At 49.1% G+C, this 18,382-nt stretch overlaps 10 protein-coding genes across 10 annotated transcripts; 3 read left to right on the forward strand and 7 right to left on the reverse strand.

Annotated features, from left to right (window-relative positions):
- Nucleotides 1-103: 103 nt before the first annotated feature.
- Nucleotides 104-2,041, reverse strand: N7458_000465 (uncharacterized protein; the record flags this gene model as incomplete). The annotated part of the gene is made up of 6 exons (XM_056903859.1): nucleotides 104-781; nucleotides 836-1,249; nucleotides 1,313-1,511; nucleotides 1,577-1,706; nucleotides 1,772-1,828; nucleotides 1,882-2,041. The coding sequence occupies 6 exons, from the start codon at nucleotides 2,039-2,041 to the stop codon at nucleotides 104-106; spliced, it is 1,638 nt and encodes a 545-aa protein (XP_056771626.1).
- An 850-nt stretch (nucleotides 2,042-2,891) lies between these two features.
- Nucleotides 2,892-4,057, reverse strand: N7458_000466 (uncharacterized protein; the record flags this gene model as incomplete). Its single annotated transcript, XM_056903860.1, has 6 exons — nucleotides 2,892-3,021; nucleotides 3,077-3,270; nucleotides 3,311-3,500; nucleotides 3,553-3,756; nucleotides 3,808-3,992; nucleotides 4,031-4,057. The coding sequence occupies 6 exons, from the start codon at nucleotides 4,055-4,057 to the stop codon at nucleotides 2,892-2,894; spliced, it is 930 nt and encodes a 309-aa protein (XP_056771627.1).
- Nucleotides 4,058-5,566: 1,509 nt separating this feature from the next.
- Nucleotides 5,567-6,580, forward strand: N7458_000467 (thymidylate synthase; the record flags this gene model as incomplete). The annotated part of the gene is made up of 1 exon (XM_056903861.1): nucleotides 5,567-6,580. The coding sequence occupies one exon, from the start codon at nucleotides 5,567-5,569 to the stop codon at nucleotides 6,578-6,580; it is 1,014 nt and encodes a 337-aa protein (XP_056771628.1).
- A 256-nt stretch (nucleotides 6,581-6,836) lies between these two features.
- N7458_000468 (AN1-type zinc finger protein) lies at nucleotides 6,837-7,712 on the reverse strand (the record flags this gene model as incomplete). Its single annotated transcript, XM_056903862.1, has 1 exon — nucleotides 6,837-7,712. The coding sequence occupies one exon, from the start codon at nucleotides 7,710-7,712 to the stop codon at nucleotides 6,837-6,839; it is 876 nt and encodes a 291-aa protein (XP_056771629.1).
- A 349-nt stretch (nucleotides 7,713-8,061) lies between these two features.
- On the reverse strand, nucleotides 8,062-8,979 carry N7458_000469 (alpha/beta fold hydrolase; the record flags this gene model as incomplete). The annotated part of the gene is made up of 1 exon (XM_056903863.1): nucleotides 8,062-8,979. The coding sequence occupies one exon, from the start codon at nucleotides 8,977-8,979 to the stop codon at nucleotides 8,062-8,064; it is 918 nt and encodes a 305-aa protein (XP_056771630.1).
- An 825-nt stretch (nucleotides 8,980-9,804) lies between these two features.
- On the forward strand, nucleotides 9,805-10,356 carry N7458_000470 (actin-binding ADF family protein; the record flags this gene model as incomplete). Its single annotated transcript, XM_056903864.1, has 3 exons — nucleotides 9,805-10,067; nucleotides 10,142-10,272; nucleotides 10,331-10,356. The coding sequence occupies 3 exons, from the start codon at nucleotides 9,805-9,807 to the stop codon at nucleotides 10,354-10,356; spliced, it is 420 nt and encodes a 139-aa protein (XP_056771631.1).
- Nucleotides 10,357-10,514: 158 nt separating this feature from the next.
- Nucleotides 10,515-11,516, reverse strand: N7458_000471 (aminotransferase class IV; the record flags this gene model as incomplete). Its single annotated transcript, XM_056903865.1, has 1 exon — nucleotides 10,515-11,516. One exon carries the CDS (start codon nucleotides 11,514-11,516, stop codon nucleotides 10,515-10,517), a length of 1,002 nt encoding a protein of 333 aa, XP_056771632.1.
- A 604-nt stretch (nucleotides 11,517-12,120) lies between these two features.
- N7458_000472 (glycoside hydrolase family 154 protein) lies at nucleotides 12,121-14,204 on the reverse strand (the record flags this gene model as incomplete). Its single annotated transcript, XM_056903866.1, has 3 exons — nucleotides 12,121-13,271; nucleotides 13,354-13,652; nucleotides 13,723-14,204. The coding sequence occupies 3 exons, from the start codon at nucleotides 14,202-14,204 to the stop codon at nucleotides 12,121-12,123; spliced, it is 1,932 nt and encodes a 643-aa protein (XP_056771633.1).
- A 374-nt stretch (nucleotides 14,205-14,578) lies between these two features.
- N7458_000473 (fungal specific transcription factor domain-containing protein) lies at nucleotides 14,579-16,130 on the reverse strand (the record flags this gene model as incomplete). The annotated part of the gene is made up of 3 exons (XM_056903867.1): nucleotides 14,579-14,903; nucleotides 14,966-15,322; nucleotides 15,388-16,130. The coding sequence occupies 3 exons, from the start codon at nucleotides 16,128-16,130 to the stop codon at nucleotides 14,579-14,581; spliced, it is 1,425 nt and encodes a 474-aa protein (XP_056771634.1).
- A 1,246-nt stretch (nucleotides 16,131-17,376) lies between these two features.
- On the forward strand, nucleotides 17,377-18,224 carry N7458_000474 (A4/G1 family peptidase; the record flags this gene model as incomplete). Its single annotated transcript, XM_056903868.1, has 2 exons — nucleotides 17,377-17,635; nucleotides 17,695-18,224. The coding sequence occupies 2 exons, from the start codon at nucleotides 17,377-17,379 to the stop codon at nucleotides 18,222-18,224; spliced, it is 789 nt and encodes a 262-aa protein (XP_056771635.1).
- Between the last annotated feature and the right edge of the window lie 158 nt (nucleotides 18,225-18,382).

The raw sequence follows: 18,382 nt of genomic DNA on the forward strand, positions 1-18,382 counted from the left end.
GCATCCAGAGAAAGCGTTTGCATTTGACCGGTGTTGGAATCGGCATATCTCCAGCGAGAATCAGTTGTTCAAGCCAAGTCATAATATAATGAACGACCAATATCTAATCCGTCTTGCTCTTGGCAAATCTCCCAGTGAACTGTCGGATATTCTTGCCCCAGAAATAAACTGGCACACCCAACAACCCAAGCACACCCGTTAAAGCACCAAAGGTACCAAAGGCACCATCATAACCATGGTTATCCACGAACGCCGTGGTGCCATAACTCGTTCCAAACGAGATAAACCCTCGGAACGCACAGATAATGACGAGCAGGGGACCAGCCCGAGCAGGATAACTATCTAGCAAGTACGTGATGGCGACAATGTTCGCACCAACGAAGCAGAAATAATAGGCTGCCACTGTCCACGCATATACAAACCAATGGTAATGCTCCGGATGAGAAGCTCCCTGACCGTAGAGGACAGCGGTAAAGACGCCGACGATGACAGGGAAGACTAAAGGCAAGAGTCGGGTTTCTGGCTCGTGCATACCTCCGTTGCGCTGGGCAAACCATTTGATGAGTGTATCGGAGCCTGTTCCGAGTAGTGGGAGGGCGATCAAGGCTACTATGATTTGTCCACAGTTCACGTAGCTGGTGCTCGAATCTGGCCAGTTGTAGGGAGCACTGGTGAGGATTGTGCCGTAGGTTGTGGCAATGGCAATATTGACGCCGATAGTGAGGCCGTTGATACACAATGCCCAGAAGACGTTGGGGAAGAACAAGAGTTGGAAGGTTTGCTAGAAACTGTGTGTTAGACGTGCGACTTGGACATGAGGAAATAAACTCCGTACCTTGAGCACATCAATTGCCTTATGCCACTCCGGCTTTCCAACCCAGAGCCTCATATCCGATTTCCAGGTCCTTGGGGAGTAGTTAACAAAGTCAAGTGGTGGCCTCTCCTTGCAAACAACTATTGTGGGCTTAGTAGTTCCATCAGCCTCGAGATCCATCTGTCTCGCTGAGTTGTCATCTGAGACAGTCTCTTGGTACGATGTCAAACCGCGATCATACTTCGTTTCTGGAAGAAGAACCACAGCAACTAGGAACTGGAGCCCGGCTAGACCTGCACCGAGACCATACCAGCCTTGGGGTGTAATACCGCCGGCAATTGGACTGGCAAATAGTGTCCAGACCGTGGTCAGAACAACTTGAATGGCTTGTTGAAGCATGAGGTATTTGCTTCTCTCGTGTAGGAAGAAGATTTCCTGTTGAACATATCAGTTACCCGCATTCCTTCATATCAATCCTGTATTTTTCACAACACATACCTGGGTGATCATAGGCACTAGTGCCTCACTTTGTCCTGCACAAAGTCCCAGGACCATACGAGCGCCGAGATGCCATTCATAGGTCTCTGCCTTCACACATAAGACCGCAGCAAGTATCAGTATAAGAGTGAATGCCAAAAGAACGATCCGACGGCCGACGGCGATGGCGATAGGCATGCCAATAAGATTGCCAATACCCCTGATGGAAAGCGAAGTCAGGTTCAGGTAATCATTCTTAATGTGTGGAGAAAGGAAAAGTCTTACATGAAAAGCGTTGGGTATGTCATCAACTGCGAGATAGCAGCATAGTCCTTGCCTGCGGCACTGTACTCTGGAACATAAAATGTGATCACGCCTCCGAATCCAGATACAAGAGAGATGCTGAGAGTGGAGACTAGAGTCAAATGAGTCAATCAACCAAAGTCCAATGGCCAAGGCAGAAAAAGTCCCAACGCGTACATGTAGAAATGACTATAAGTACAACTGTTTTCTCCCAATTTGGCATATTCATGGGATCTGTTCTGTCGATTAGCATTGTCACAAGATCCTCATACTAGGCTGTCATGTACCCTGCGGATCCGCAGTAGGAGTGGGGATATAGATGATCGAGTCTTCGGTCAACTTGACCGTTCCCATCACTTTGTTCGCAACATCATAACCATCCTGTCCTGGTTTATCATAATCAAGCACCTCAATTTGCTCCTCGGAGGTCTTGCCAACGTCCTTCATTGTATTCCTGTTGACAAGACCAGCTCGGTCGAAACACAGAAAGAAAACTCAATTGATGTAGGGCTGTTGATTTGAGAGACGTCCAGTCCCAGACAAGGGTAGCAAATATATTCGGAAATGGCTTTGACGAAAACCTTGCAGTTTAATAAGAAAGGCTATTTTCAAAGTTTCCAAGATAAGATCCAAGCCCCTTTTGGCTCTGCCGTAGCTTCCCACTCCCGCCGAGCCATAGGATGCAGCCACGAGCGCCGATGGCAAGTCAAAAGGGGCGATGGCGCTCTAGCCATGCTCCAATCAACCAGTCGTGATTCAAAATTAAGAAAATTAGCCGATCCTCCAGGCTTCTGGCCCACGTATATTCCCCGCTTCCCCAGACTGTATCCGGCTATCCGCTACGGGGATGTGGGGGTCGACCACTCTTTCTTGAGTGGACTTCCGAGCGGGGGAGCTGGAGAATGATTTACTTCATACTTTTCTCGGGCGAAAGAAGTGGCTGGAAGGAGTCGAAAAGTCTGAATTTCTCGTTGGCGCTTCGCGTAGACGAAACAAATGTCGTTAGTTCTCGATTGGCAAATAACCTTTCTTCGCTGAAAGGACACGAGCAAGCCCGTAAACAACATGTTTCATCAATTGAACGCTCGGGGTTTCCGGGTTAAGAGTCTCCAGCCGGTAAATCAGCCTTTATATTAACACAGTACGAAGTATACAAACCTAGGATCTTGGAATTTTTAAGCTGTTTTCATTGGTGAAATTTCCCCGGAGGAAATGTTACAACAGATAAGACTTGGAATGCAAAGCCAGATTTTACTTGTCGCGATTTTGCCATGTAATTATTTGTAGCGAGTTACACTCAGTAGGCCTTAACACCAGCCAATTTCAAGACCGTGTCCGTCAACTCGGGTTTCTCAAATGGTACGCTGCGGTCCTTCGGCCAGACGACATCCCCACGCATAGGTTTCTCCTTAGCAGGCCGAATATTGCTGTCTCAAGTTTGTGTCTTTCCCAGTAATAGTAAATTCTTCCGACGATGCGTACCAGTGGGGCCAGTGAATAGTTCCAATATAATTTTCGAAGCATTGCTTCTTTAGCTCTAATGCCTCTGGCGACGCAAAGCGCTTGGGTATCATGCAGATATACTGCACATGGCGGATCTGGTCTCCCTCGGGCAGACAAGCGTAGTGCATAGTCCGGGAGTCCCATAGAACGAAATCGCCAGGATCCATGTTCACCTTGATCAGCTCACAGCCACGCTCCTTAAACCACTCAAACGTCTTTATCACTGAACAGGAAAAGATCCATGTATTCCATCTCGGGAGGCAGTGCGTCTTCGTGGTTATAGGACTCGCGCTTTTGGGCAAAGAACTCGTCGAAAAGTTTAGCGGAGCCTTTCATCAACATAAGACCACCGTCCTTGGGACCGTTGGGAGCATAGTTAAGCAGTCCCTGAACGGCTTGCATTCTGTACCTATATCAGTAGTCGATCGTTTAGTACTACAATAAAGAAAACTCACACTTTACGCCTTTGATTTTGGTCACAGTGAGGCCATGGGCTCCAGCGAAGGTCCTTGCGCCGCGGCATAGAGATGTTCATTCCATCAAACGAGCTGATTAGCTCCTTGGTTTCCCAAAGAGTCTCAAAAATCTTGATAACTGCGGGCTCCGAGCGTGCTTCCCAGGCCATTTTCTCATGAGGAGAACCATAAGCGAAATACATGCTTTAATGGAGTTAGCATTCGTTATCAGTCTTTCAATATGAGGATTCTTACCCTCCCTTGAAGCTAACAGGCAAATGCGCCTCTTTCCAGGTACTCTCATCTCTTTCATCAAAGCCAAGATCAAAGTTCTTCAGCCACTGAATCTGTTTCTCGCGATAGTATTCGGCGCGCTCTGGGCTGATCACATTTTTGATGACCACGCAACCATACTTGTGGAACTCATCGCGCCAGTCGCCCTAGGTGCGTGACTGGAAGGTAACCAGGTCATGGCTACCTCCGTGAGGTAACCAGTTCTGGGCATCGGCTGGATTAGTCTTTGTCTCGGTGGAGGACATGTTATCAAAGTATAAAGTTTGATATCAACAAGCAGAAGTTAACGGAGGGTTACGCGGCTCTAGTGATGGCGCCTTCGCTTTCTGGCGTTGAGTGTGAAATTCTACTTCTGTTTCGGGGGCAATAAATATCACTTGTTCCTAATTATTCTCTGGGGTCAGCTGTAAGTAGTCTCAGACTAGGCGTATGATCGTCAGGAAAGCCCACCTCCACCCCCGCTCGGGTCATCATGAACCTCGACAAGTGGCCACGATATCAAGTCAACAAGAGTCAGTGGGGCTTCATTGGGTAGCTTTCCACTTCCCCGGCAATTAGTCTGCGAGGAAGCTACCCCGTGATGTTCCCAATGGACAAATTACTGGACCTAGATCGGAAAATGGGACAAGGAGCGTGGGCCATCGTCCAAACAGGGGAACCCGATCGGAACCTGGTGGGCAGTTTGAGCGATAGGTCAAGCCAGAGGCCATATCCATCTGCTGCACTGGAGGTGGAATTATCGAAAATCCAGGTCACTCTTTCAAGGAGCATGGAAATGGAAAGTGAAATAGAACCCGAACACTGTTATCGAAGATTATAATACCTTGCAACTGTCAATCATGCTGCTGTCAGTCCAATCTGCAAACAAGCGCATTGGTCAACCAAAGGATGAAAATTAAGCAGCACTGCCAGAGAATATTTGACAACAAGAAAAGTCGATGCTTGTTGCTGTTGCTGGCTGATTCTCATCAGAAAAGAGTGCAAAAACTACCCTAGGATTACCGAGTTCAAGACCTTTGGAAGCCCTGACCAGAGCATGATATGAATCGTGGAAGAACCATTGCTCATTACAGCAAGGAACATCCAAATTATGACATTCTGACCTTTCTTTTAGACGCTACTATAGTTCAGTTCTAGGCATTGACAGAGAGTCCGACATTCTCAAGAAGATGAGATACAACGTGGCATGAGGAAATACATCACTGACCAAGTACTCATCAATCGCGCGACCCAGTTATAGGACTATCAGTGGCTTATTCCCATAATATACAAGATTTGCAAAAATCTCAGATTAAATTATCTCTGGAGCTATGAGCAAACCTTGATAGAACGAAAACAACAGAGCTGTCGTCAAAACTACTTATAGCGGGATAGGATAGTCAGATATGGCAGATGAGAGAAATCTCAGTCTGTGGTCGCATAGAGACAAAATAAACCTCAGTATCTCGAGTACGGCCAATTCATTTGCTCTTCTTCGCCTGCAGTCTTCTCTCGACTCAAGGATCTAGCTGAATACAGTACATCAATAAGCCGATAAGATAATCGTCACGTGATAACGCGTCGCGTTGACGCGCACTGAAATCCCACTAATCTCTCCTGTCCTTCCCCGCTGGAAGTCAAGATCAGAGGGTGCAACAAAATAACTGCGCTCCTTTTTAATTTAATACAGCGCATCTGATTGGGAAGACTCTGCGTCGTTGTCTGACTTCTCATCACCAACATGACACAAGACCAACTTGCCCCTGCGGCAACCCCATCGCCAGCACCAGCACACGATCCCTCGCACGAAGAGCATCAATACCTCAACCTGATCCGCACAATCCTCGCCGAAGGCGAACACAGACCTGATCGAACCGGCACTGGAACGCGATCTCTATTTGCGCCCCCTCAACTTCGCTTCTCGCTCTCAAAGCCCAACCCCAATGGTGGCGACCCGATCAGTGTTCTCCCTCTTCTCACCACGAAACGAGTTTTCCTTCGCGCTGTCCTCGCAGAGCTTCTCTGGTTCGTCTCCGGCTGCACATCATCCCTGCCCCTCTCTGAATCCGGAATCAAAATTTGGGATGGAAACGGCAGCCGGGAATTCCTTGACAAAGTTGGACTGGGACACCGGGAAGAAGGCGACCTCGGCCCCGTCTATGGTTTCCAATGGCGACACTTCGGTGCGGAGTACGTCGATGCGAAGACAGATTATACCGGTCAAGGTGTGGATCAGCTCAAGGATGTTGTCAACAAGATCATGAATACACCGTTTGATCGGCGCATCATCATGAGTGCCTGGAATCCCTCTGACCTGCGCAAAATGGCGCTCCCGCCGTGCCACATGTTTGCGCAGTTCTATGTTTCCTTCCCGCCGGGGATGAAGCTGGATGAGAAGACGGGGAAGCCTACTGAGAAGGGGACTTTGTCTTGTCTTCTTTACCAGCGGTCTTGTGATATGGGTCTGGGCGTGCCGTTCAACATAGCCTCGTATGCACTTCTCACGCATATCCTCGCTCACGCTGCCGACCTCCATCCTGGCACTTTGATCCACACTATGGGCGATGCTCATGTCTATCTTGACCATGTTGATGCGTTGAATGAGCAGTTGACTCGGGAGCCAACTGAGTTCCCGGAGTTGCTTATCAAGCGTGATGACCGGGGTAGCGCTGTTATTGATGGCTGGAAGGAGGATGAGTTTGAGGTTATTGGATACAAGCCTCACAAGACCATCAAGATGAAGATGAGTGTTTAGTGTATATTACTTCATTGGACTCTTGCCTACGTTATAATGTTTAGACGATACCAGTCTCGGTTGTTTTGAAAGAATAAATGCTATGAACTGTCTTGCAAAGCGAAGTATGCAATGAGCCCTTGATCGGGATGTTTCATATACACTCAACGCCATACAGCAGACCGCTGTGAGGTATCATTAAGATGAGAAACGCTTGCGAATGTAGATGCCGCGAAATAAAACACAAATAAAAAGCATGACAAGGATTATAAATGCATCATGAGTTCGCAAGAACCACACCAGCCCCTCGCAACAACACTATCGTGTCTCCCGACTTGAGTTTCCCACCCCCAATCGTATCCGAAAACTCCAAGAAATCTCCCGACTCAACATGGAAGATGCGCAATCGCGCTTCCTCTCCCCCACCACGATTATTGAAATTCTGGACATTCAACCTCTTCGCCGCATCATCAAGCACCCGTCCAACCTTCCACCTCGAGTCGAAATAAAAGTCCCCAGCTGGCGGCTCAGCTGCCTGAGTATCCGCCGTCCCAACCGTATGCAAGTATATCCGCTTATCGGCGGGAACACCTGCATCGCCCTTCGCCGACCGCTTCATAGCATTGACACTAGCGACGCGCGCCGCAGGACTATTCGGCTTAACCTTGGGCTTGGGAATGAGATTCGAAGTTGCAACTTGTTTCTCCTTGCCCCAGGTACGCATCCGCGAGAACATGGACTTGATCGTCTCATTGGCGCTGTTGCCTTGCCGTGCGCCCAGCGGGGTAAGCTTGGCGCACTCGTGTTCCTCTCGAAGCCGGTGCTTGAGGCAGTACTGGTGATTGCAGTTCGGGCAGCGCACGCCGGGGTCTTTAAGGGTGTTGATGAGTGTTTTGCAAGAGACGTGGGCGCATTGGTCGGAGTTGTAGATGTTGGGCTTTTCCGGCGCAGTGCGGTTCTCTTGAAGGTTTGTTGTACCGTTGCGTCGACGAGCCCAGTCTCCAGCGTGGGAACATTTGTGGGCGGTTTCGGAGCGGTGGTCGAGGCAGAAGGTGCTCCGGCAGGATTCGCAGCGGAAGGGGAGGAAGTCGAGTTGTCCGCAATATTCGAATTGGCAGTGGCGGCCGATTGATTCGAGATCTGTGTCGGCCATTTGGGTGTAGGATTCACTGGGTGTGGAGGAGGGGCTGGACCCCTTGGATATGCTCACGGGAGACATGGTAACGAGAGAGCGAAAGTACGTAGCAAGAGCGAATGTCAAATGCTAGAGAAATGAACGAGACTTGAAGCAGATATACGAATGGAATATTGAAAATCGACTGGAGTAGAATGCGATGGCAACATGTGACTAACGCGGAGAAGCTTCCAGCGGGCGCCTGCTGGGGCTTAGCTAATCCTCGCGGAGGCTCGGCGTTTAACTAACTAACCAACCAAGATATCGATGACTATTAACTAGGCCTTGACAAGTCTCCATGGTTCTTTGCACATCTCTATGCACACATTTACAGGTGGCAAATGCTGTTCAGCCACCAGCCCAGCTCCACTCCCAACTTGCCCTCCTGATCATACATCACTAGATGGCCCGCGCCTTCAATCAGCACCACCTCCCGAGCATTCAGCTTCGTCTTCAGTCTAGCCGCTGTCTCCACGGGAATCCATGCATCCTCCTGGCCCCAGATAACCCGTATTGGTATCTTCCTCCCTACCTCCGAATACCGATGCTCCACCTCCTCCGTGCTACGACTATTTGCCTGCACCATCTGCCTAACAAACCCCTTCCTCCCTTCCTCAGTAGAGATCCACGGACTCTTGAGAACCTCCATCGTCTCTTTATCCAGGCCTCGATATGAGGCATCACGAATATACGCCTCAACAACTCCCTCAAACACCGGCCCAGTCAACGCGGTAAAAACGCTCTCATTCTCGGCAATTAGTTTAAAGAGAGGTTGACCGAATGGCCCGATCGCAACCACATTGATCAAACATAGACTAGCATACTCGCAGCCATGAATGATATGAGCTCGTAGAGCCATCAGACCGCCATGATCGTGCGCAACGACATGCGGCTTTTGCTGCCACTCTCGTGCCCAGTGGTTCAATAGAGCGGCAAATACAGCTGACTGTTGCGAGAGATCTGCATCGAGGGCAAGTTCTTTGCTGATAGTATCTTCTTTGCCGGGGAGGGGCTTGCCGAGAGGGCTCGCTCCAAAGCCGGGGTTGTCGAAGAGGTAGACGTGGAAGTATTTTGAGAAGGACTGAGCGTAATTAGTCCAGACTCGTGAGGACCACGGTGTGCCGTGCACGAAGATGAGAGGCTGCGCTGCTGGATTGCCGAGAGATGTCCAGCGGATTTGGTAGCTGTGCGTAGCAGTGGAGTGGTGGAAGGTTTGGTCGAGTTGGACTGCGGGGGATAAAGGCATTTTGCTCGATACTTTTATGATTTCAGATGTGTAGTCTTTAATACCGAGTAGATAGAATGAGAATCCCAAAATGGATATGTAGAATGATAGGATTCACGCTTTTAACTCAACTTCGAGGTTCTTATGGTTGGGATTCGGGATCCGCCACCTGATTGGTCAAATTAAAAGCACTATTTGACCTCAGCACCACCATCCATGCAGGGATGGCAGCAGGCTCAGGATACTACAGAATTTGTTCTTATTTTAATTGTGTCCTATTTGTAATGATCAATCACTTGTAATAGGGGGAAGCTAGTGGAGCTTTCTACTTTTTGCCTTCTCATGGTTAGTTCCTCCACCCGTGTATTTCCCTTGACATCATATGATTTCTGAAATGCTGTAACGTACCTTGATCATGTGATGGCACCCAAACATAATGTTGGCTTGGGTTCTAACGAGATCTACCGAGATCTCTGTGGAGAGAGCCTTTTTTGACTCAAATTCTTTGTCCTATTCATTCATGACTTCAGGTGGCCAGTCCTCGTCTGGACTATATAATCAACAGCGACCAGCTCCTCTCTAGAGAGACCTCCCTATATACAGACACTACGTCATACAAGGAGCCAGCGGTGTGGGTCCTCAGGCCATCGATGTCTCAGGCACAGCGTTTGCACCTTGACTCCTTGAGCCACCAAACCTTAGCTAATCGGGGCTCCCCGCATTCCTACAAAAGCTGGGGTAAGATCGCCATCAACAATCTAGCTTTCACTTCCCCCCCTTCCCCTCCTGATTTCACCTCCAACGTCTCTTCTCCAACCTTCCAACGGACAATCTTTTCTAGCCATAATGACACGAGGATTCGCTACCATCAAGCCCGAGTGCGAGGAAACCTTTGACGCGGTCAAAGAGACCGACGCTCTCAACTTCGTCATCTACGAGGCTTCTGCTAACGGCAAGACGATCTCCGTCGCCGAGTCCGGAAAGTACCAGAACTACGAGGAAGTTCTGTCACACTTTAAAGACGACGCACCTCGATACGCCGTCGTCGATTTCACCTATGACTCCCCGACTGGTGATGCCCTGAGACACAAGCTAGTCTTCATCACGTGGTATGTTGCCCGATTCAATCTGGACGCATGACCTGTTAATGAGTACGGACACTAAGATTTCATTCTCAATACAGGGTCCCAGATGCAGCAAGTGTCCATGACAAGTCCTTCTACACAAGCAACAAGGATCATCTCTATCGGTCACTCGAAGATATTAGTCTGCATGTCCAGGCATCCAAGCAGGCTGAGCTAGCCCACGCTGCTAGTAAGTACTCCTTGGCAAGTAGAAAAAGCCCGAAACTAACAATTTTGCTCTTTACTAGTCCTCGGCAAATTCAAAGTCCTCTGAACGCGTGCCATTCTGATATCGTCAGCCGAATTATCGATCCACACTACAACCCGCTCGGATCCACCTCACCATGCCGTCCTACTCGAAGCTTCTCCTATTCCGCGGAATTATCCATATGAAATGAACGACAATTCCACCATTGAAATCCAATATCCAACCTAGAGCTTCTGATCTCTCGGAGTCCCCTGGCTTCGCAGGTCGTAGTTAATAGCGTAACTAAACCTCGAATCATAATGCATCGCCCAATACTCATCCCAAATCCTCTTCGTAATCGGGCCAATCTGACCATCCTTAACGGGCTTCCCATCCAGTGAGGTAATAGGCATAATTCCCCCCGCCGTGGTACACATAAAGATCTCATCGCAATGGTACGCCATATCCACGGACACAAACTCCACACGGGCATCAATCCCATTAGCTCGCGCAATTTCAAGTACAGCCTTGCGGGTGACTCCCTCCAGCACCCCGCGTTCGGGGGTAAATAGTACTCCGTCCTTGACAAGGACGATATTAAATCCCGATCCCTCGGTGAGATTTCCATCACCGTCTGTCAAGAATGGGTACATAGCGCCTCGATCGGAGGCCTCTAGCAAGCCTCTGGTCAGATCGCCCCATTGTAGATTCTTGACGGTCGGGTCCATAGATCCCACGGGGGTTCTTCTGACTGTACGAGCGATGATAGCGGAACCACCGGTACGTTGCACGTCGGGCTCCATAACCCAAACATAAGGCTGGATAAACATGTACAAGGTATTATTGGAAAGTTGTTCGGGAAGAGAACCGCGCACACCGGTAAGTCCCCGGGTAATGATCAACTCGACAAATCCATCTTTAATACCACTCTTCGCAGCCATCTCGTCAAGAATACGGTTGATTTGTTCTTTGCGTAGAGGGAGTTGCATGCGGAGTTTATGACAGCTGGCTTCTAATCGTGAAAGATGGTCGTCTAGACGGAAGAATCGCCCGTCCCAGATAGCGGGTACGTCGTAGGTGAGATCGCTGTGTAAGAAGCCCTGGTCCATCAGTGGGATTCGGGCTTGGGATAGAGGGACGAGTTCTCCTTCGACCCAGGCGATGCCCTTGGCGAAGGGGTTGCTGCTTGCGTTGAGAGTGGCTGTTCGGGTGGCATAGCCTGCAAATACTTTGTCCATTGAGGTCATATTGAGAAGGTTCAATCAACAGACAGTTCAAATTGATTATGTTCTCTCGGTAACAAGATGCTGCTGTTTGTCTCTTGAAGAGAGAGTGTCGGCTCAGTATAAGAAGAGAAGATGATAGTAGGTAGTTCCGAGTCTCTGCACGACCGTACTGATCGCTGCTGATTACTTTAGAGAGGAGTATCGAAATACACGCAGAGAGTGGGTAGGGGTTTGGAGGAAGCCGAGCGAGCAGTCTCTTTGTCGTGATAGCCAAGATGGCTAGTGTCTGATCACCTTCCCAAAGTCGCAAAAAAAACCGCCTACCCCTCTTTCACTTGACAGCCGTGTCACCTAGCACGCTGGCTTTTAATGTACGGCAATCCAGCTGACTGAACATGTATCACCAGTCGAGGCTTCTCATCTATGTGTTATATGAAAATGATAGGGAACAAAGAGATTAACGACACAACAGTGAGGTTGGGTTTGAGATTCATTGGGAACATTTAGAGCGATAATATCACGGATAAAATGCCCTTGGATGACTTCAGTAGTAAGTCCTGTTTATCAACATGGCAGCTTTTTGATATGATTGAGCATTTGGTGGTATTCTGAGCGCAATTCCAGCTCAAGAGGAACCTTCCATCCGCTTGGCTAACCATCCAGGAATAGCTGGCTTTTGCTCCCACATAGCACGCCAGTCATTGGTTCTTTCCGGCAAAGCAAACACAGCAGTCACAAACCAATATTCCTGTCCAGGAAGCAAATCAATACCCAAGGACGGCAAAAGTGTACGCCCGTGAACAATGTTCGAGTTCGGGTCAGGGACGACAACCCGGCCCTCCCGCAGTCCAGAAGCGTGAAGCTCAACAATGCCCACAGCTCCAGCCGACGAAACAACGAGTGCATTTCCTGAACCACTAACTGTCCCTTCCTCTGCATCACCCTCCATCGGACCTAACGGGCGACCATTATCACTCCGACATCCATAGATAGCAAAGGCACCCTCCGAGCTCTGCAGAGCTCGCCCAGTTCGCACGTGATGCGCACGAAGATGCCAATTCGGAGTCTCCGACGCTGGCGGAATCAGAATTGTCTCAATTTCAACATCAGACCAGGCTTTCCACGTGGAAACGAGCACAGGTACACCGTCTTGGCCAGGTTCCTCGAAATGCGCATCCTCGACTTCTCGCCGCGTCTTCCAAAACTCGCCATCTTCTGAGAGCGCGAGCATGCTGTCTGGCGCATACTGTTCTAGCTGGTAGCCACCGGTGGGAACGGAGTATCCGAATGCAGAGCTATACGCAAACTTGCCATACTTGGCGTGCGTTGCTTTCATCGGGTAGTGGCACGCTTGTCCGGAGGAAAGCAGGAAAGAGTGTCCTCCTCGACGGATGGCGATGTGTTTCGGGTACTTGAGAGCTACGACCTCGGGAAGAGAGGCCGTCGGGTAGGGTTCTTCCTCTGAAGTCCAGAAAGGGTGCGTCTCTGGCAGTGCCAGTGGAGTGAATGAGAGACAGCACCAGTATGGAGACCCGGGAGAGTTGTAATTCTCCGTCAGGTACGAGTTCATGTAAGTGTATCCGAGGTTGAGGGTGCCATCATTGTTAAAGATGTCTCGCTGTGTAGCCCACCAGCGGAAGTTGCGAAGGAAGATTCCCTTCACGACGCCCCAGGTCAATGGCGCGGGTAATTCGACATCTGCGAAACCTAGAGCGCCCCAGAATCCCACCATGGCAAAGCGATAGGTTAGGGAGCGGCCGAATGGAATGGCTCGACCTGTTGTGGTAACGCTTCGTCAGTTTCTCTCCATTTCAAGTGCCATCTCACATAGTGGGCGGACGATCAGAACGCGGCTTACCGTCGGGGTTAAACCAATGCACAAAGTCATTTGCAAACTCTCTAGCACGCTGGCGATATCTTTCAGCCCGATCAGGATCAAAGTCACCCGCAAGTTTTGAATACAAAAGTTGTAGGAATTGGATTGCAAACGATCCAGAGTAGTAATCCATCTGATGATGGGACTTTGGGCCATCGTTGCTCCAGCCACCACCAACGTGGAAAGTATCCAAGTGGTCCATGTCAGCTTCGATACGCGACAAAGAATAGGAAGCGCCATTCCTTCTCAATCCCAGGTTTGCGAAGACTCGGAACCATAGCCTAGACGGTACAGATTAGCTGGTTTCTGGCCGGCAATAACAGAAGTGACATGGGCTTGCCCGGTCCTTACCAATTGGTATTAGGCATCTCGCGCTCATTAATACTATTCAGCCACTTGGTCACATTATCCTTTTGCTTGTCCGTCAGCGGATCCCAGAAGACATGGGGCGCAACCGCGAGCGCAAAGCCGATCGGACACATTTCCACCATGCGCTGGTCCAAATCCTCAATGTCACCAAAATATTCCGGACTCTCGGGATCAGTTCCATTGATAATGCCCTCGCGCCATCGTGCTGCTTCTTTGTAATCATAACTTCCCGCGAGGAGAGATGCCAAGCCCCACAGGGGACGAGCATAACCCTCAATCTGGGCACCGCCCTCATCGAATCGAGTCGTGGATGATCCGACCTTGACACGACTGCCACCCGGGGTAAAGAGGGGAAGTAGGGGGTTTAGAAGAGCACAGCATGCTTCTTGGAGATCCGCACGAGTGCGGAATGGTGAGTTGCTGAACGGGTGCGAGGGGGTCTTGCCGTTTGCGTGGACGGACATTTTGATTAGAGAAGAGTATGATACTTTTTTTCCCTCTTCTCTCAATCTCTTGCGTAATATGGCATGTGGCCTTCTTAAAATACTTCGGAGATTTCATCCGACGGCCGAACTAGCTATTTCATCCTCGAATTATGCCGTCGACCCCCACACTACACATTTAGCCTAAGACGGGGGGCAAAAAGTCAGGGCGGGGGTTCTTGCTGGTGGGGGCCTCGAGTCGGTCTTTCGCTGTGAAAGCCGATCAATGCCCAGTCACCCGGTGGGGGTCCTATCTTCAAGCACGGGAAATTGAGAACGGATAGTTCTTCTAAACAGGCATTTTTCGGGTTTACATCGGTCTTTTATGCGATTCTCATATCACATGACTGCGCCTTTTACCTCTTCACACTCCAGAACCAACAAACCTTATCCAGCGCAACACGAAGTCGAGCCTCGGCATCGTCATACCAGTCATCTTTACTCAAGTGTGACTGACGTTCAAGATGTCTAAGCGAAGCTCGAAGTCGATACAAACGGCTTGGAGGCCAGGCTTCGGGTGGGCAGGCCCGCGACTCGGTATCAATGATATCGACCATCATTTTTGTGGCCGTGCTAAGCGCTGCCTGGGACTGTTCAACCCTCTCTTGCCACCAGCTATCCATTTCTTGTGTAGATTTAGGCTGTTCGGCGAGAATTTTCTCGTTTAGTAAGAACATCGTCCTATCCGTAGTCAACACGCGAGTCTTAGCTTCGCAGCCCGAACTTTTATGGCTATCACTGACCTGATCACCACTGCGATGGAGCCACTCAAGAGTTCACGACCACCATGTCGCTGCCGCATGAGTGTCATCATGAACGATTGAAGCGTATTATTCAACTCAATGAGCCGAGCTAGTTTGCAATTTGCTTGGTCCATACGAATTGTTTGTAGAACTTGGTCGAGAATACAGATCCCTTGGGCTGCGCGTCCAAACGGACCTATACACTCGGTTTCTAGTGAACCGAGAGTAACTAAATCGAGGTCTGGAGTCTCTGCGTGATCGATATCTTTGGGCTCTGTTGGGAGTCGTGCATCCGGTCCAGGCAAGGTGGTGGCGAATGGCTGATCTTGAGACGTTGTCACTTCGCAGCGAATCAATCTATAGAAGACGGTGCCAGGTTAGTCTTTTACTTTGGACTATCCAAGATACCTTGGAGAGAATACCTTTCCCATATTAATATTGCCCACCAAGTGTTGCCTTCTTCCTTCGAGAGCGCCCCTCTTCCTGGCCGTCTCGTTTGCTCGTGGATGCCGGCCGCATAGCCCATACGCGCGCAAATGCTGATGGAAAGATACGCACTGTTCGCCATTCCTCGCGCGTAATCGTAAATTGCAATCAAAATTCCCGCTTGTATAAGCGATACTGAGGGCTGGCCTTGCATGAAAGAGGCCGTCTGCACTTGACCGAAAAGGGACTTGGTAGCGATATACAAAGATTCCTGGTCGATCCCTGGTAGAGGCTTCTCGAGTGCCTGAGGATGGTACGTTATCAAACACATAGCAAGTAAAAGAACGGAAAAATCTGCGCAGGGAGTGATGACTGGTATTCCGGCGATGATTTCCTGAATGCGATTTCGACTGAAGATTGGGACGAAATTGGATATCCCGCGGAAGAATGGATCGATTATGTCACTGACAAACCGCCCAGTGGCATGGATAATACGATGTACCTGCGCACTGACAGATATATCTATACTCTTCATATCCGAGAGGTCATCGACCGGTATATGGCTCGAGAGGTCTACAGAAGACAAGGTATCCATGAGGAAGATCGAGGCCTTTGCGACATGATTCAAGCGGCCGAGATGCACATATCGCTTGGCGGCATCTAGAGAAGAATCCTGATATCGACATCTTAGACCCTTCCTATCCCGTAAAATATTGTTAGAGATTTGGAGCTCTTCCATTCGGTAATGGCTCAGTTGCTAAGAGCGAGGGCGACTACGCACCGAGTACAATATCCGCAACACGGAAGGGCCTTGTCGCATTTCTTTTTCCGCGTCTTGCACATAAAGCAGGCAAGTTCTGCCTTGAACTGAATTTTGTCGGCCGCCATGAGGAGATGTGAGCCATGCAGATAGAAGTGAATGTTCGCATGGAAGTCGAAAGAGGTGGAAACTCCTTACATGCCACCAGGCCTCCCATCCGGCTGGTCCCGAAATGGTTTAGCGGCGGCCGACAAGGTTCAAGGTTGGGGCAATTCTATCGTGGATTAGCTTTACGATTTGCTTTAAAGCTACTCTAGATAAGTATATACGAGACCCTGCCGAAGCGGAAGAAGATCAAAATCGACACCGAATAGCGTAAATTTTGAAGATTATACCCACTCCTTAAATCTACCTACTGCGTTAGTGTATCCCGAATACCGTTTGCACACTTCGGGATTTGGGTCGAATGAAATTCGATATAGTATTTATATTCTGTTAAGTGAATCTCATTCAATCAGTAGTAGGGAACTTAAAAAAAAAAAAAAAAGAAGCTTAGTATCACGAATCCAGATACCGTCGGAAATACATGAACTATAGCACCGAGGCGCCACCGTCCAAAAGGCGTAGCCTAAGGAAATAAGTAAACGCGCTGCTATAGCTCGGAAATTCCTGACGAGCGTGGGGAATGCCTATTTTTTTAATACCGTCGCGCCTTCGCCTTCCCTCATTCCATTTTAACGAGTCTACGGAATGAGACGACATTCCTTCCGCCGGCAACGGAAGTATCGCTCACGGATCATAGTCATATATCCATGATTTGAATAGTGAAGGTTGCCTTGCCTGCGTATACTAGAAAAGAAATTCCAACCTTGAATTGGCGGCTAGAGTATTCTATTAATTTCACTCTACCTTTGAGTTCTAGCTGAGAGTTCAAGTTAGTTATAATCTGGTAGATCTTGAATCTAGCATTCCAGTGAGAATTTCCCGAGCTGCAGATACTATACCACTCTCCCGGAATTTTACAGAATTTGTTCACGAGGATATGATCAATGGTCGGCGACTGGCAGCTTAAAAGTAGATTTAAAACCTATAAAAAGGCCTCGTATCTCCTGTTCTGCTCCGGTACCTAGTGTGATTAACTTGTCTCTTGCCTCTCAGATTACTCTTCTTGTAGTAAACGTTGTCATTGAATATCTAGCTTTTATTGCATGCCTTCTCATTCATTATGAAGTTATCCGCTGCCATCACTACTATAGTGCTTGCCACTTTCACTCTGGCTGCTCCCCAGACGGAGATGCGCCAGGCGCGTCATAATGCGCGTTCTGACGGGAAGCAAATCGGCCGCAAGACTAGCCGGCCTCAGAACAGGCATAATAATGCGTTGGAAGAATACAGCTCCAACTGGGCCGGAGCTATTCTTATCGGCAACGGCTACACTGGCGTTAGTGCGGAATTCACAGTTCCCAAGCCTCAGGCTCCTTCCGGTTGGTTTATTACCTTAAACTCTGGTTTTCTCGCTCAAGGCTAATTTGGCTTGTAATAGGTGCCAGTAGCAACACCCAGTATTGCGCCTCCGCATGGGTGGGTATCGACGGCGATACTTGTACCTCGGCTATCTTGCAAACTGGAGTCGACTTCTGTATTCAGAATGGAGTTGTTTCGTACGACGCCTGGTATGAATGGTACCCTGACTATGCGTACGATTTCACTGGCATCACTATTTCCGCCGGGGATTTGATCAAGGTGTCTGTGGATGCCACGTCCACTATCACAGGTACTGCGATCCTCGAGAACTTGTCCACTGGACAATCTGAGAAGCATACCTTTACTAGCGGTGTCCAGGGCGACCTATGCGAGTATAATGCGGAGTGGATTGTTGAAGATTTCGAGGAAAATAACGGATTGGTTCCGTTCGCTAACTTTAGCACCGTGACCTTCTCCAACGCTCAGGCTACTGATGGCGGCTCCGTGGTTGGCCCTTCTGGTGCTACTCTCATAGATATCGAGCAAAACGGAGTGGTTTTGACCCAGTCATCCAACACCAACGACAGCGTGACTATCGATTATAGTTGAAAGGGGGCTTCTTGAAATCAAATCTTCGGGCTGGCATTTGAAGTGATAACATTATAGCCTGCAAGAAAGTGATAAGCAGATTCAATGATTTATTTGGGGGGGGGGCCGATGAAAGAGAATGTGCAGAACATGGAGAATCTTTAAGAGTCATAGGAAAG

This window comes from Penicillium daleae, assembly GCF_028827525.1.
Source record: "Penicillium daleae strain IBT 16125 chromosome Unknown utg000001l_segment0_segment0, whole genome shotgun sequence".
Taxonomy (NCBI): Eukaryota; Fungi; Ascomycota; class Eurotiomycetes; order Eurotiales; family Aspergillaceae; genus Penicillium; species Penicillium daleae.